Genomic DNA, 14,879 nt, shown 5'->3' on the forward strand with positions numbered 1-14,879 from the left:
TTTTCATAGTGTGCTATAGGAAAGCCCAGAATCCACACCTGGGCATAATTGTTGTATGCAGTGACTCAAAGATATTCCAGTTTTTTCTACTATTGTTTCTATTTTTATGTAATGTATTAATTACTTTATAATATAAAATTTAAATTTTGCATAGTAATTTAAGAAACTAATTTCTTACCCTTTCACTTCCCTAGGAGCCCTGAATCAAAAAAACTGGGGAAAGAAATATCCAACATGTAGTAGCCCCAAACAGTCTCCTATCAATATTGATGAAGATCTTACCCAAGTCAATGTGAATCTTAAAAAACTTAAATTCCAGGGTTGGGATAAAACATCCTTGGAAAACACATTCATTCATAACACTGGGAAAACAGGTAAAATTGTTTGCATTTTGTTTGTGACTTTAATATGTTTATTGGGCTTAGAGTATGTTTATGTCAGTTTCATTTTATTTTCATTTTCATTTTATTTCATTTCATCTTCTTTGTATAAAGTATAATGTACTGTAAATGCACAGAAACTATAGGCAGAAGAAACCAAATAGAACACAGTAAATTGGAAGTTTAGATAACATTTTGAAAATGTGTACAAAAAATAAAATGACCAAAGTCATCACATCATGTTCTCCAATAATAGAAAGAGAATTGATGCCTCCACCAGAAGAAATGATAAAGATAATGCAATATATAACTGATGTAATTTTATAACTCCATCGCTGGTTAATTACTTAGTTAATCAGAATTTCCTTTTCTTGGACACTCTATTTGCTCTTGTCTGCTTAGCTTCATGCTACATTGAATATTGGGATACAAAAAAGCAATCAACTATAATTGAATTTTAAGAAAAGAAATTACTAGTGCTTCTAGGTAGAAAGTTTAAAGTTATATACTATCTTTAGGAAGCACTCTCTAAATGCTTTTTTACTGTCCTTTTTTCTAAACATGCAAAATATAATACCATGAAAAATTCCAGTAAACAATAGAGAGACAAACTAATAGTTTTCAAAGTAAATAGCCTTCCTTTTCTGCTAATTATATTTTAAACAAAATTGTATGTATATCAGGAAATTATATAAAAACAAACATAGTCATAAGAAAAAAATATTGTAAATTATAATAGTAGCTATGTTGGGATGGTTTTATCATTAGTGAATTTTTTCTGTATTCTTGATATTTTGGTAATTTGAATGTAGTAATTTAATTTTAAGTCCCATGAGGGTAAGAATTTTACTGTATCAGTTCCTGATATATAATAAGCATTCAGTAGGTATATCTTAATTAATAAGTTTTTAATAAAATTATTATATAAGATATTAATTAAATACACAAAAGCATATTATCCCAAATCTCAACATTTTCATTACTAGGTTTGAAGAATGTTACAAAGAAATAAAGCATGTAGCCTCTGCTTTCTTTCTTTTTTTTAATACTTTATTTTTAAGTTCTCTGTACACCCCATGTAGGGCTCAAATTCACAACCCTGAAGCCAAGAGTTACAATGTTCTACTGACTGAGCCAGCCAGGCACCCCTGCTTTATTTTTCTTAGTGAAGTGTGGTCAAGCACTTGATCTTTAGAGCCACGCTTTTTAGGTTCACTACTGGCTCTTTAAAGTGGAACCTTTAAGTGTGGAACCTTTAGCAAGTTATTTGAACTGTCTGTGATTCAATTTCCTTATAATGATATTTCCTTCCTTCATTGTGTGAGGTTGTGTAAAAATCAAATGTTTAACACACGTAAAGTACTCAGTGTAATGCATAGCACATTGTAAGTGATACATAAATGTTGAGCATTATTGATACTATTCTTCTTGTTGTTACTATTATTAATGGAAGTTTATATCTCTAGCTCGCTGGCCAAGATGTTGGATTGGGTCCCTAATGCAAACATTGGTTTCTGCCTCATGGAACAAAGACTATTTAAATCTGATTGAGAGACATTAAAATCTTACATAAAGCTCTCAAAAGAATCATTAGTCTTCAGACCATTTGTAAAATAGAGTTCCAATAATCTGCTGTGGAACTCAAATAGGAGAGTTTAGGATTCTGAGTTGCTACTCGGGGTTCCAACATCAGATGGCTAAAACCCCTTCAGTGGGAATGGATTTCCCACCTTCCTTGCCACAGTGGAGGACAGGAATTCTGAAGCCTGATGAAACCTGGTATGATGCTTGCTTGCAGGGATAAGGAGATGGGACAAAAACACCTGCCTGATAGGAGTAGAAAGAGCTAAAAGTGAGAAGGTGGGGGGGGGGGGGCACTCCCAAGAGAAGACTTTTCTTCTCCACTCCTCTGTTCCTTCTCCCTTTGCTCTGTCCCCTCACTACCCTAAAATGCCTTAGGAAAGCAGACCCCTGGGGAAATGGCAAGCTCAGGACACCAAATGAACAGGGCAGAGGGACTGGCTGTCTCTGCTATAAGAGCCATACAGTAGTTAAGGTCTTTGCTTTAGTTTGTATTTGTGGCAATAAGATACATCAAGTGTATTTTGCAGAGTAACAAGTTCAGCTTCAAATGGTGACTGAATTGTTTTTAATTTATCAAATAAATGATTCTCTTAATGTACGTTTGATAGAAAAAATTTAAAGTTTGTAATTTTGATTTGCAGAAACATAGGTGCAATTTTGTGTATGTGTGTGCTTTTTTTTTTTTTTTTAAGTGGAAATTAATCTCACTAATGACTACTGGCTCAGTGGAGGAGTTTCCGAAATGGTGTTCAAAGCAAGCAAGATAACTTTTCACTGGGGAAAATGCAATATGTCTTCTGATGGATCGGAGCATAGTTTAGAAGGACAAAAATTTCCACTTGAGGTAAGTCACTGGTTCCACTGGTTCCTAGTTCGTTTTCCGAAATCATTGAGATTTCAGTTAGCATATAATTTGATTAAGTTACAGTCAGATTTTATAATTTATACAGTTGTATTTTACTTGGTTAATATCTGCCTTCCTCACTGGACTAAGCTCCGTCACACTCACGTTTGATTTTCCACTTTCTGTCAACCCAGAGTGCCACACTAGGACGACCAACAAACGTTGATGTGTAAACAAATAAACAAATTTCCTTCCACAACTCAGGAGGAAAAAAGGGGCAAATTTTGTCAATTTACTGGAGAAGCAAAGAAACGTAAAATAGAGTGAGAACATTTTCAGTTTTAAAATTGGAAACATAAATATAATAAATAATGAGTATGCAGTAAAATAAACACTTCCATACATGTCTGGAGAGAGTATAAATTGGTAGACTGGGAAGCAGTTTGCTTCTTTTTATCCAGAACTTTGAAAGGTTTTATTTTTAAGTTTATTTATTTAAGCAATCTCTACGCCCAGTGTGGGGCTTGAACTCACAACCCCAAGGTCAAGAGCTGCACAGTCTACTGACTGAGCCAGCCAGGCGCCCCTGTATCTGGAACTTTAAATGTTTCAATCCCAATACCTACCATTTCCCCTTTAACAGTTTAGTCTAAAAAATAAAGACATGCTCAAAAATGTATGTGCAAAGGTTTATTTACAATAATAAAAAGTTGAAAGGAAATGATTAAATACATTATGATGGAGTATTACAGATCTTGTAAAACCATGTGTTTGAATGATTTATTTACACACAAAAAAGGTTCATCATAAGATATTAATGGGTTTTCCTTTTTTAATGCTTTTTAAAAGCAAAATATAAAATAGTATATGCAGTATTATTACTCGATTTTGTAAAACATGAAAACTAACTTAATAGTGACTGAGGGCCCAGAGTCTGAATCAGATGGACTAGGTTTGAATACTGACTTCACCATTTAGATATGAGTTATAGACACGACGTTATACAAATATTTAATTTACCTAAGCTTCCATGTCTCCCCTCCAAATCTGATATAAGAGTAGTAACACCTGCCTTATGAAGTTATTATGAAGATTAAATAAGAGAAGGAATTATTACTGCTATAAAAATAACTGAGGGAAACCAAGGAGACACGAGCAGGGGTTTTCCATGGGTGATGGCATAATAAGTACCTTGCTTTTCTCCTTTAAAATTCCCATATTTTTAAAATTACTTATAACAGAACTATATTACTTTTATAGTCAAAATAGTTATTGATAATAAAAATAAGATGAGTGAGTTATCTTTTAAAGGACTAAAAATATCTTGCTATGGATAATCATATTCTAATTCATAGCTTATAAATTTGTGTTTTTCAAAGTATATTAAATATCCTTAAGGAAGAGCACATTTATCAAATTTGGTTTGTGGAAGAAATGAAAGCCAATTTATTAAACACATAACATTCTCAATTTGGAGAGTTTAGCCCTGTCACAACACTATTTAGAGCAAAGTGGAAAATCAAGAAAGACCCTAACAGCAACAAAAGCCCCGAAATAGCAAAATAAATGATATAGAGTCTGTGCACTAAGCTTCAAGTATTTTCCTTATTTAGAAAGCCCTTGAGTTCCCTCTCTGATGGCTTGTTTGTTTGTTGCTTGCCTTTTTAAAACTCTCTCCGTGTAATTGTGCAAGCAGGGAAACCCAGGAGCATCCTTGACTTGGTCTTTTTTTCCTGGTCTCCTGCATCCAACCATGAAGTCTTCTCGATTCTGCCCCTGCGTGATGTGGGAGGGCAGAAAAGAGCTCAACCACCTTTGTCTATTAGTTGGATTATTAAATGTTCCCAACTGGTCTCCCTCTCTCGTCTTTTTTTTAAATTTATTTTTATTTTTTTTTAATGTTTACTTGTCTTGAGAGAGAGAAAGAGAGAGAGACAGAGGAGAGAGAGAGCATGCACAGGAGCAGGGGAGGGGCAGAGAGAGAGGGAGAGAGAGAATCCCAAGCAGGCTCCACAATGAGCTGGAGCCCCGACTCACGGCTCCATCGCAGTCACTCTGAGATCACGACCTGAGCCGAAATCAAGAGTTGGCCGTTTAAATGCTTAACGAACTGAGCCACCTAGGTGCCCCTCCCTCTCTCTAGTCTGAATCTTTTCCACTCTTCACCCTCTTCCCCCCAGCCCTGCTGCCCCCCAATCCCTGTTAGGTGAAGTACACCAAGGATTCTCTATTGCTCTCCGGAGCAAAGGGCTGGGACTGCTTCACAGACCTTCCTGGTGTGGCCGCTGCCTGCCCCTCCTTTTCACCCGCCAGTTTTTAAGCTGTTCATCCTACAGGAGTCAGTTTAGCAATCCTCAAAGGCTTTGTGGTCATAACCTGAGGCAGGGGCCACTGCCATCCTCCACCCACACCTGCTGTTTCTCCAGTCGTAGCCCTAACCAAGCATTAGTCTTCACAGAGGCTTTCTGCTCTTCCCAGAACTATTTGTCTAAACTAGCTAAGTTACCTGATTTCTGAGATGGTGACATGGGGAGCACCAAATTGCAAGTGAGAGTAGAAGCCGTTGTCAACAAATGCAGAGGCTGAAGTCGAAATTAACAAGGAATATTGCCCGGCAGCAGAAGAGGACCCTTAAAACAGGGAACTTAAAATTCTTTTCGGTAGTTTGTATGGAGAAGCAGAAGGTCCTTGAGAGTTCACTATTATTAGAGCATAGTATGATAATGTCCAAAAAAGGTAACAAGAAAGGCACGTCCAGTCAAGAATGAAACGATATTTGAAAGGATTCCAGAAAACAGCTAAAATAATACTTGATAATTTATTCCATTTGATAATTATTCTAGTATATTATTACCTCAGTATTATCTAGTAATCTCAAGGTGGTCATTTCCATCCTAGATGTATCTAACTTTGTGCTTCTTTCCTTACTGAAGGATGGTAATCGTGAGAGTAAATGCAGTTGTATATACACGTAATTGATAAAATATCTTGAAACTGTACAGAGTATTGAATTATACAGTTTACAGAATTTTTCAAACAGTATACTGAATCAGTAAATTATTTTATTGTTTCTCTGGTGACTTTTGTGATGTCTTTGTATATAATAAAGCTGTCATTGTTACCTTTATAGATGCAAATCTATGGCTTTGATGCAGACCGATTTTCAAGTTTTGAGGAAGCGGTAAAAGGAAAAGGGAAGTTAAGGGCTTTATCCATTTTATTTGAGGTAATCATTATACATAGATTTAACACTACCTTAATTCTTTAATCCCCTGAAGTAATTGATATGACATATCAAAGCATGCTTTTTAACAAATTGAAGAGCTTGCAAGTGGGATGCTAACTGGTGATCATTTGCAAATAGAACAACCCCTTGGCTGGGGTGTTTAAAAGGGAACTCTTTCATTCATTAATGGGGTGCATCACTTCCAGCTGGAGTAGCCTTTTCTGTGAGCAGATTTGTGTGCATGCAAAGCATCATAATAATACAGCAGTGACTGGGAATCAACATTTTAAAGCGTACTTTTCTCAGTGGAAAATTTAAAAGGTAGCTGGTTTTTTGTCTGTTTTATTTGTTTTTGTCTTGCTATGAAGAAAAAAAAGGAAGTATGCATTTGGAGAACATTGCATTTGGATACTTAAAATGGATTTCACTTATCTTTTCATTTTATTGAAAAGTTAATCAAATATGTTATCCCATTCTTAGAATGTCATTCTTCTTTAATAGATTGGAACAGAAGAAAACTTGGATTACAAAGCAATTATTGATGGAGTCGAGAGAGTTAGTCGTTTTGGTAAGCTATTTGGAGAAATCGTTTTCTTCTAGATTGTACTTTGGATGCATATGAATTTTTATAATATTACAAAAGTCACTTGCTCCAAAGAAGAAGGAAAGACCTTTTCAAAAAGGAGCAATCTTCCAGTTCTTACACTTGATGATTTATACATGTCTCACTAAAGAACATTTTATCTGAAATTTTTGTCATATAAAAAATCACAAACTGTTAATATAAGTAGGAAGTTAAAGTTTTCTAATTTTATTCTTGAAAATAATCTAATTATGTGATGCATTTAAAATGTATATCTCTATTCTGTCTGCATTGTACATTTGTTAAAGACTCTGATTTATAATCTGAAACCAGCTAGTGTTATAAAAGTCATGTTTTTAAGTGAAATGACAATTTTCCTCAACTTAAAATTTATTCCCTGGTGGTTTCCTTGATAGGTCCTTTACCAGTATGACAAGGTTTTTGGAAGAAGGCAAACACTTAACATAGAAAAAGATGCCGTATGTTTCACTGTTCTGCCTGCTAGCTCATGGATCTTGTCATTTGTCACAGCAAATGCTTGTAACAACATCTGCAAGAGACAGCAAACCTGTTATTATTATTGTATTTTTAGTAAGCATCCACACGCAAGAGATTAATGCTGCCCTGAGTTATCAACAAAATAAGGATTATTTCTCTCTGGGAAGCCGCAAAATCTTGAAATCAGGAACAAAATTCATATAGATCCTTTTTGAAAGCAAAAGCTGGGCCTTGGATTGATTCATATTTGTCAATCACATGTGAGGGCCTTAAGTGACAGAACTTTTCAGAAGTCAGGAATATGTGAACTCATGCAGTGCAGCTTTCATTGTTTTGTTTTTTTTTTTTTTTTGTTTTCGTGTTCTTTCCAAAAGGTGCAATCAAACACAAGATGAAGTTATCTCCCTCTATCCACCTAGATCGCAAAATTCAACATCGAATGCCACAAGCCACACAATTTTTCCCTCATTTAGTCAGAAAGTGGATTTTATTCAGACTGAAAGAAGGCAGCTAGTTTGAATTCCTACACTGAAACTTGTATAAAACATGAACTCCAAATGTTCCCAGGCCTTATGTCAGCCTGTAGGGCCAACAAGAGTGGTCTTAACCCTGGGTTGTTAGTCCTGACTTGTGTCGCTGTGGTATTCTGGCCTCTTTTTCTGGATGCTTCTTCAGTTATTTCTGGGGCTCTCTAGCAAGTTCATACGAGGATCCTATCAGTGTAGGAACCAATTTGCCCATGTTCTTTGGCTAAAGTTTACTTTTCAATATAGTTATTATCCATAAGCCGTTGAGGGAGGTGCTTCCTCACAGCTGCTGCTGCCACATAATAGCCTCCTCGAGAACATGGATTCCCAGCAGCACTATTCTGGCCGTATCCTGGCTCTTAATTTGGAAGCAGAACCGATAGTCTCCCTGGCTGCCTGGAAACACATCCCGATCTGCCCTCCATTACTCTGTTTTCTTTCTCTCTATCCTGCTACTTGTGCACTGACTTCTTCCCTCCTCTTTTACCGAAAAATAAAGTCCTCCATGTGCATCAACTCACCCACTGGATTCGTAATTCTTTCCATATATTCGGCAAGGACACCTAAGCTGATTCAGTGGGTAAGTGGTAGGGCCAGAATCTCGATCCAGGTCTGTCCACAAAGTTTGTTCCACTACACTGTGACGATTTGTATGAGTTATGTTTCAGGACAGATATGAAACGGGTCAATTTGATTTGAATGGTTGTTAGATATGATCTGTACAAACTAAATAAGTTAAGTCCTCCTAAAGGTAAATGTTTCTATTTTGAGAATTCTTAGATTAAATCTATTTCAGAGTCTAGAAAACCCCCTAGTACTCAATACACGAGAGGCTCCCCAATACTGGCTCTTAGCCATTGCTGCTGAGAACCTAGAGGACTGAAGGCAGCGCTTGTCTGTGGACAGAGACTCTGCAACTGAAGCTCAGCTCCCAAATCCTGCTCCATATTCTTTATATGATGTTAGTTATTCACGAAACAACACTTTCAACCATCATCAAGATTATAAAATCTTAGTCCAATGTGGGCTGATGACTCATTTCCTGTATTCCTCTCGAAAAGATGAAAGAACCCGTTTCCCTTTCCTTCCCTCATTCCTGCCTTTCTTTTGACCCTATTGTGGTCTTTGTCTATCTCCTTATCTCTCTCCCTACTTATCCTCCCCCTCTTGCTGTCACCCTCCTACAGAAGGGGAGCATCTGATTGGTTGCTCACCGATATGTGCCTAAATGAATAATGACTGAATGAATGATCACAACTACAGCAGCATTGACTCAGGTGTGATTCTTGCTTGTGTTAACAATAATGAGGTGATTCAGATGAAGCAAATGCTTTTGCTAGACACATACTCAAAAAATCGCCTTATTCCAATTTTCTCAAAAGATGGTTGTCTAATTGAAGAGCTCTGGGGTGCCTGGATGCTTCAGTGGGTTGAGCATCTGACTTTGGCTTGGGTCATGAACTCTCGGTTCGTGAGTTTGAACCCCACATCAGGCTCTGTGCTGACAGCTCAGAGCCTGGAGCTTGCTTCAGATTCTGTGTCTCCTTCTCTCTCTGCCCCTCCCCTATTCATGTTCTGTCTCTCTCTCTCTGTCTCTAAAATAAATAAACATTAAACAAAGAAAAGGAAAAAAAAAAAGAAAGAAGAGTGCTACTGTAGTTGAAAAGTCCTGTGATATCCAAGACAGAAATTTAGGACATGTATATAAATAACATTTTTATTTTTTTAAGTTAGAGAGAGAGAGAGAGAGCACAGGGGAAGGGCAGAGAGACAGGGAGAGAGAAAGTCCCAAGCTGACTCCGTGCTGTCAGCACAGAGCCCAACTTGGAGTTCAAACCATCAAACCGTGAGATCATGACCTCAGCCCAAACCAAGAGTGAGATGTTTAACCAACTGAGCCACCCAGGCACCCCTCTAAATGTTTTTAAGATAAGGTACAAAACAATTAGCATTTCAAGAAAATTCTCTATTTCACCATCCCTATTCAGATCTCACTTCTTTTCTTCCTTTTCTGGCCTGTAGCTCTCCTGGTGTCATTTCATTTCCCACCTAATTTAGCAGTGAGTCAGTGTTTGCCTCCTTACTTAATTAGTATTCTGCACATCCACATTTCCAGAGAACATTTGTAAGATAAATTTTGCCTTCAGCAGAAAAAAAGAAGCAATTGTAGCCCATTGATGATTAAGAAGGAGGTTATGGACTCAAAAATTTTTCAGTTAATAAAAGCATAAATCTGAAAATGGGAAACACTCACATATAAAAAGATTTTCCTCAGTTTCAGAGAACTTGAATCCAAGTCTAAATTCTAATCATTTCATCTTGATATTAGAGAAGAAGACATACTTTTAGAAATTACTAATTAATACATTAAACCAAGCATAACTTGCATTCTCTAACAGATTAAAACTAGATTTAGGTTGTATATACACAAGACTATCTGTTCGGTCAAGCAGATTTTCATTTCTAACAGTCAGTCTTAAATTCAGAATGGAAGCAGTTGTCTATAACTTTAATTATTACCACAGTCCCTCCTTCCTTCAAAAGTTTCTGCATTGTAGAAAAATTAACATTCAATAATTTAATTTTTAAACAAATTTTTTTCTTTGAGGCTTTCTGGATATGTCCAGTCTTCATAGAGTTTAAAGCCAGAACACACTATGAAAATAATCTGGGTTGGTCATTTTATTTTATAATGTAGAAAGTGGGTTCAAAATACTAACATCTTGCAAAGACTTCACTCTGCTTTGGATTTTCAATGCGGGCTGCATGTTCGAATCACCTGGGGATGCTGTCTTGAAAATGTAGATGCCCTATTACTAGAGATTTAAGTTCAAGTGGGCTAGGGTGGGGCCTGCAATACTGCTATTTTTTTTAAAGCTCCCCAGATTATTCAAATAAGGGGTGAAACTACTACCAGGCCCTAGATTATGGAATTCCTCAGTTCTTGTCTTCTCAAAGAATTCAGTTGAAAGACCTGATAGAGAGTTAATGTTGCAAAGGCTTTTTTTTTTCTTTTAGCAAAAAGTGATAGTACACTCCAGTGACAGAGGAGCAGGCTGACCCAAGGATAGGTGGCAAAGCGCCGAGTTCCTCATTGTGTTCCTTTATGAGGAGTTATTTGTTCCCCTCCCTCCCATCTCCTCATTCTCACTCCACCCTTGGAACTGCCTTGGTTTCCTCCCCTCCAACTTTTGCTGCAAGTTTGTCCTAGTCATTTTCCCAGGAGGGCCTAAGTGCAACCCCTTGGGGGGCGGGCCCTGACCGCAATGCTAATGATATTTTAATTCGTATATGGCGTTTACGTTCATATATGGCTTTTATGATATTATAATAGCCTCAAGGCTGCTAGTGACACAGTCTTTTTGTTTTTTTTAATTTTTTTTTTGTTTTTTAAAATTTACATCCAAATTAGCATAGAGTGCAACAATGATTTCAGGAGTAGATTCCTTAATACCCCTTACCCATTTAGCCCATCCCCCCTCCCACAACCTCCCCCCCATAACCCTCAGTTTGTTCTCCATATTTATGAGTCTCTTATATTTTGTCCCCCTCCCTGTTTTTATATTATTTTTGTTTTCCTTCCCTTATGTTCATCTGTTTTGTCTCTTAAAGTCCTCATATGAGTGAAGTCATAGGATTTTTTGTCTTTCTCTGACTGACTCATTTCACTTAACATAACACTCTCCAGTTCCATCCACGTAGTTGCAAATGGCAAGATTTCGTTCTTTTTGATTGCCGAGTAATACTCCATTGTATATATATACCACACCTCCTTTTCCATTCATCCATCGATGGACATCTGGGCTTTTTCCATACTTTGGCTATTGTTGATAGTGCTGCTATAAACATGGGGGGGTGCATGTGTCTCTTTGAAACAGCATACCTGTATCCCGTGGATAAATGCCCAGTAGTGCAATTGCTGGGTCATAGAGTAGTTATATTTTTAGTTTTTTGAGGAACCTCCATACTGTTTTCCAGAGTGGCTGTACCAGCTTGCATTGCCACCAACAACGCAAAGAGATCCTCTTTCTCTGCATCCTCGCGAACATCTGTTGTTGCTGAGTTGTTAATGTTAGCCATTCTGACAGGTGTGAGGTGGTATCTTATTGTGGTATTGATTTGTATTTCCCTGATGATGAGTGATGTTGAGCATTCTTTCATGTGTCAGTTGGTCATCTGGATGTCTTCTCTGGAGAAGTGTCTCTTCATGTCTTTTGCCCATTTCTTCACTGGATTATTTGTTTTTTGGGTGTTCAGTTTGATCAGTTCTTTATAGATTTTGGATACCAACCCTTTATCTGATATATTGTTTGCGAATATCTCCTCCCATTCTGTCAGTTGCCTTTTAGTTTTGCTGATTGTTTCCTTCGCTGTGCAGAAGCTTTTTATTTTGATGAGGTCCCAGTAGTTCATTTTTGCTTTTGTTTCCCTTGCGTCCAGAGACGTGTTGAATAAGAAGTTGCTGCAGCCAAGGTCAGAGAGGTTTTTGCCTGCTTTCTCCTCAAGGATTTTGATGGCTTCCTGTCTTACATTGAGGTCTTTCATCCATTTTGAGTTTATTTTTGTGTACAGTGTAAGAAAGTGGTGCAGGTTCAGTTTTTTGCATGTCGCTGTCCAGTTTTCCCAGCACCACTTGCTGAAGAGACTGTCTTTATTCCATGGGATATTCTTTCCTGCTTTGTCAAAGATGAGTTGGCCATACATTTGTGGGTCCATTTCTGGGTTCTCTATTCTGTTCCATTGATCTGAGTGTCTGTTCTTGTGCCAGTACCATACTATCTTGATGATTACAACTTTGTAGCATAGCTTGAAGTCCAGGATTGTGATGCCTCCTGCTTTGGTTTTCTTTTTCAAGATTGCTTTGGCTATTCAGGGTCTTTTCTGGTTCCATACAAATTTTAGGATTATTTGTTCTAGCTGTGTGAAGAATGCTCGTGTTAATTTTGATAGGGATTGCATTGAATATGTGGATTGCTTTGGGTAATATCGACATTTTAACAATATTTGTTCTTCCTATCCAGGAGCATGGAATCTTTTTCCATTTTTTTGTGTCTTCTTCAATTTCTTTCATAAACTTTCTATAGTTTTCAGTGTATAGATTTTTCACCTCTTTGGTTAGATTTATTCCTGGGTATTTTATGGGTTTTGGTGCAACTGTAAATGGGATCGATTCCTTGATTTCTCTTTCTGTCACTTCATTGTTGGTGTATAGGAATGCAACTGATTTCTGTGTGTTGATTTTATATCCCGCAACTTTGCTGAAGTCATGAATCAATTATAGCAGTTTTTTGGTGGAATCTTTTGGGTTTTCCACATAGAGAGTATCATGTCATCTGCTAAGAGTGAAAATTTGACCTCCTCCTGGCTGATTTGGATGCCTTTTATTTCTTTGTGTTGTCTGAGTGCAGAGGCTAAGACTTCTAATACTATGTTGAATGATAGTGGTGAGAGTGGACATCCCTGTCTTGTTCCTGACCTTAGGGGGAAAGCTGTCAGTTTTTCCCCATTGAGGATATTAGCGTTGGGTCGTTCATATATGGCTTTTATGATCTCGAGGTATGCTCCTTCTGTCCCTACTTTCTTGAGGGTTTTTATCAAGAAAGGATGCTGTATTTTGTCAAATGCTTTCTCTGCATCTATTGAGAGGATCATATGGTTCTTGTCCTTTCTTTTACTGATGTGATGAATCATGTTAACTGTTTTGCAGATATTGAACCAGCCCTGCATCCTAGGTATAAATCCCACTTGGTAGTGGTGAATAATTTTTTTTAATGTATTGTTGGATCCAGTTGGCTAATTTCTTGTTAAGGATTTTTGCATCCATGTTCATCAGGGAATTTGGTCTATAATTCTCCTTTTTAGTAGGATCTCTGTCTGGTTTTGGAATCAAGGTAATGCTGGCTTCATAGAAAGAGTTTGGAAGTTTTCCTTCCATTTCTATTTTTTGGAACAATTTCAAGAGAATAGGTGCTAACTCTTCCTTAAATGTTTGGTAGACTTCCCCTGGAAAGCCATCTGGCCCTGGACTCTTGTTTTTTGGGAGATTTTTGATTACTAATTCGATTTCCTTAGTGGTTATGGGTCTGTTAAAATTTTCTGTTTCTTCCTGTTTCAGTTTTGGTAGTGTATGTGTTTCTAGGAATTTGTCCATTTCTTCCAGATTGCCCATTTTATTGACATATAATTGCTCATAATATTCTCTTATTATTGTTTGTGTTTCTGCTGTGTTGGTTGTGATCTCTCCTCTTTCATTCTTGATTTTATTTATTTGGGTTCTTTCCTTTTTCTGTTTGATCAAACTGGTTAGTGGTTTATCAATTTTGTTAGTTATATCAAAGAACCAGCTTCCGGTTTCATTGATCTGTTCTACTGTTTTTTTGGTTTCCATAGCATTAGTTTCTGTGCTAATCTTTGTTATTTTCTTTCTTCTGCTGGTTTGGGGTTTTATTTGCTGTTCTTTTTACAGCTTCTTAAGGTGGAAGGTTAGGTTGTGTATGTGAGATCTTTCTTCCTTCTTCAGGAAGGCCTGGATGCTATATACTTTCCTCTTATGACTGCCTTTGCTGCATCCCAGAGGTTTTTGGCTGTGGTGTTATCATTTTCATTGACTTCCATATACTTTTTAATTTCCTCTTTAACTTCTTTGTTAGCCCATTCATTCTTTAGTAGGATGTTCTTCGGTCTCCAAGTACTTGTTACCTTTCCAAATTTTTTTCTTGTAGTTGATTTTGAGTATGTTTGGTTTGCAAATATGCATGGTATGATCTCGATCTTTTTGTGTCCCAGTATGTGGTCTATTCTGGAGAATGTTCCGTGTGCACTGGAGAAGAATGTATATTCTGCTGCTTTAGGATGAAATGTTATGAATATATCTGTCAAGTCCATCTGGTCCAGTGTGTCATTCAAAGCCATTGTTTCCTTGTTGGTTTTTTGATTAGATGATCTGTCCATTGCTGTGAGTGAGGTGTTGAAGTCTCCTACTATTATAGTATTACTATTGATGAGTTTATGTTTGTGAGTAATTGATTTTATATATTTAGTGCTCTCTCATTTGGCACATAAATGTTTGCAATTGTTAGGTCTTCTTGGTGGATAGACCCCTTGATTATGATATAATGCCTTTCTGCATCTCTTGATACAGTCTTTATTTTAAAGTCTAGATTGTCTGATATAAGTATGGCTACTCTGACTTTCTTTTGTTGACCATTAGCATGATAGATGGTTCTCCATCCCCTTA

General features: G+C 37.0%; 1 protein-coding gene across 4 annotated transcripts in view; it reads left to right on the plus strand.

Moving 5' to 3' along the window:
- Positions 1-14,879, plus strand: part of PTPRZ1 (protein tyrosine phosphatase receptor type Z1) — a 184,135-nt gene that overhangs the window by 91,771 nt on the left and 77,485 nt on the right. For all 4 annotated transcript variants that reach the window (XM_042923142.1, XM_042923149.1, XM_042923159.1 and 1 more), the window contains exons 3-6: positions 195-374; positions 2,657-2,808; positions 5,939-6,034; positions 6,536-6,602. In XM_042923142.1, coding sequence (XP_042779076.1) covers positions 195-374; positions 2,657-2,808; positions 5,939-6,034; positions 6,536-6,602 — 495 coding nt within the window. The remainder of the gene's footprint in view (positions 1-194; positions 375-2,656; positions 2,809-5,938; positions 6,035-6,535; positions 6,603-14,879) is intronic.

This window comes from Panthera leo, chromosome A2, assembly GCF_018350215.1.
Source record: "Panthera leo isolate Ple1 chromosome A2, P.leo_Ple1_pat1.1, whole genome shotgun sequence".
Lineage (NCBI taxonomy): Eukaryota > Metazoa > Chordata > Mammalia > Carnivora > Felidae > Panthera > Panthera leo.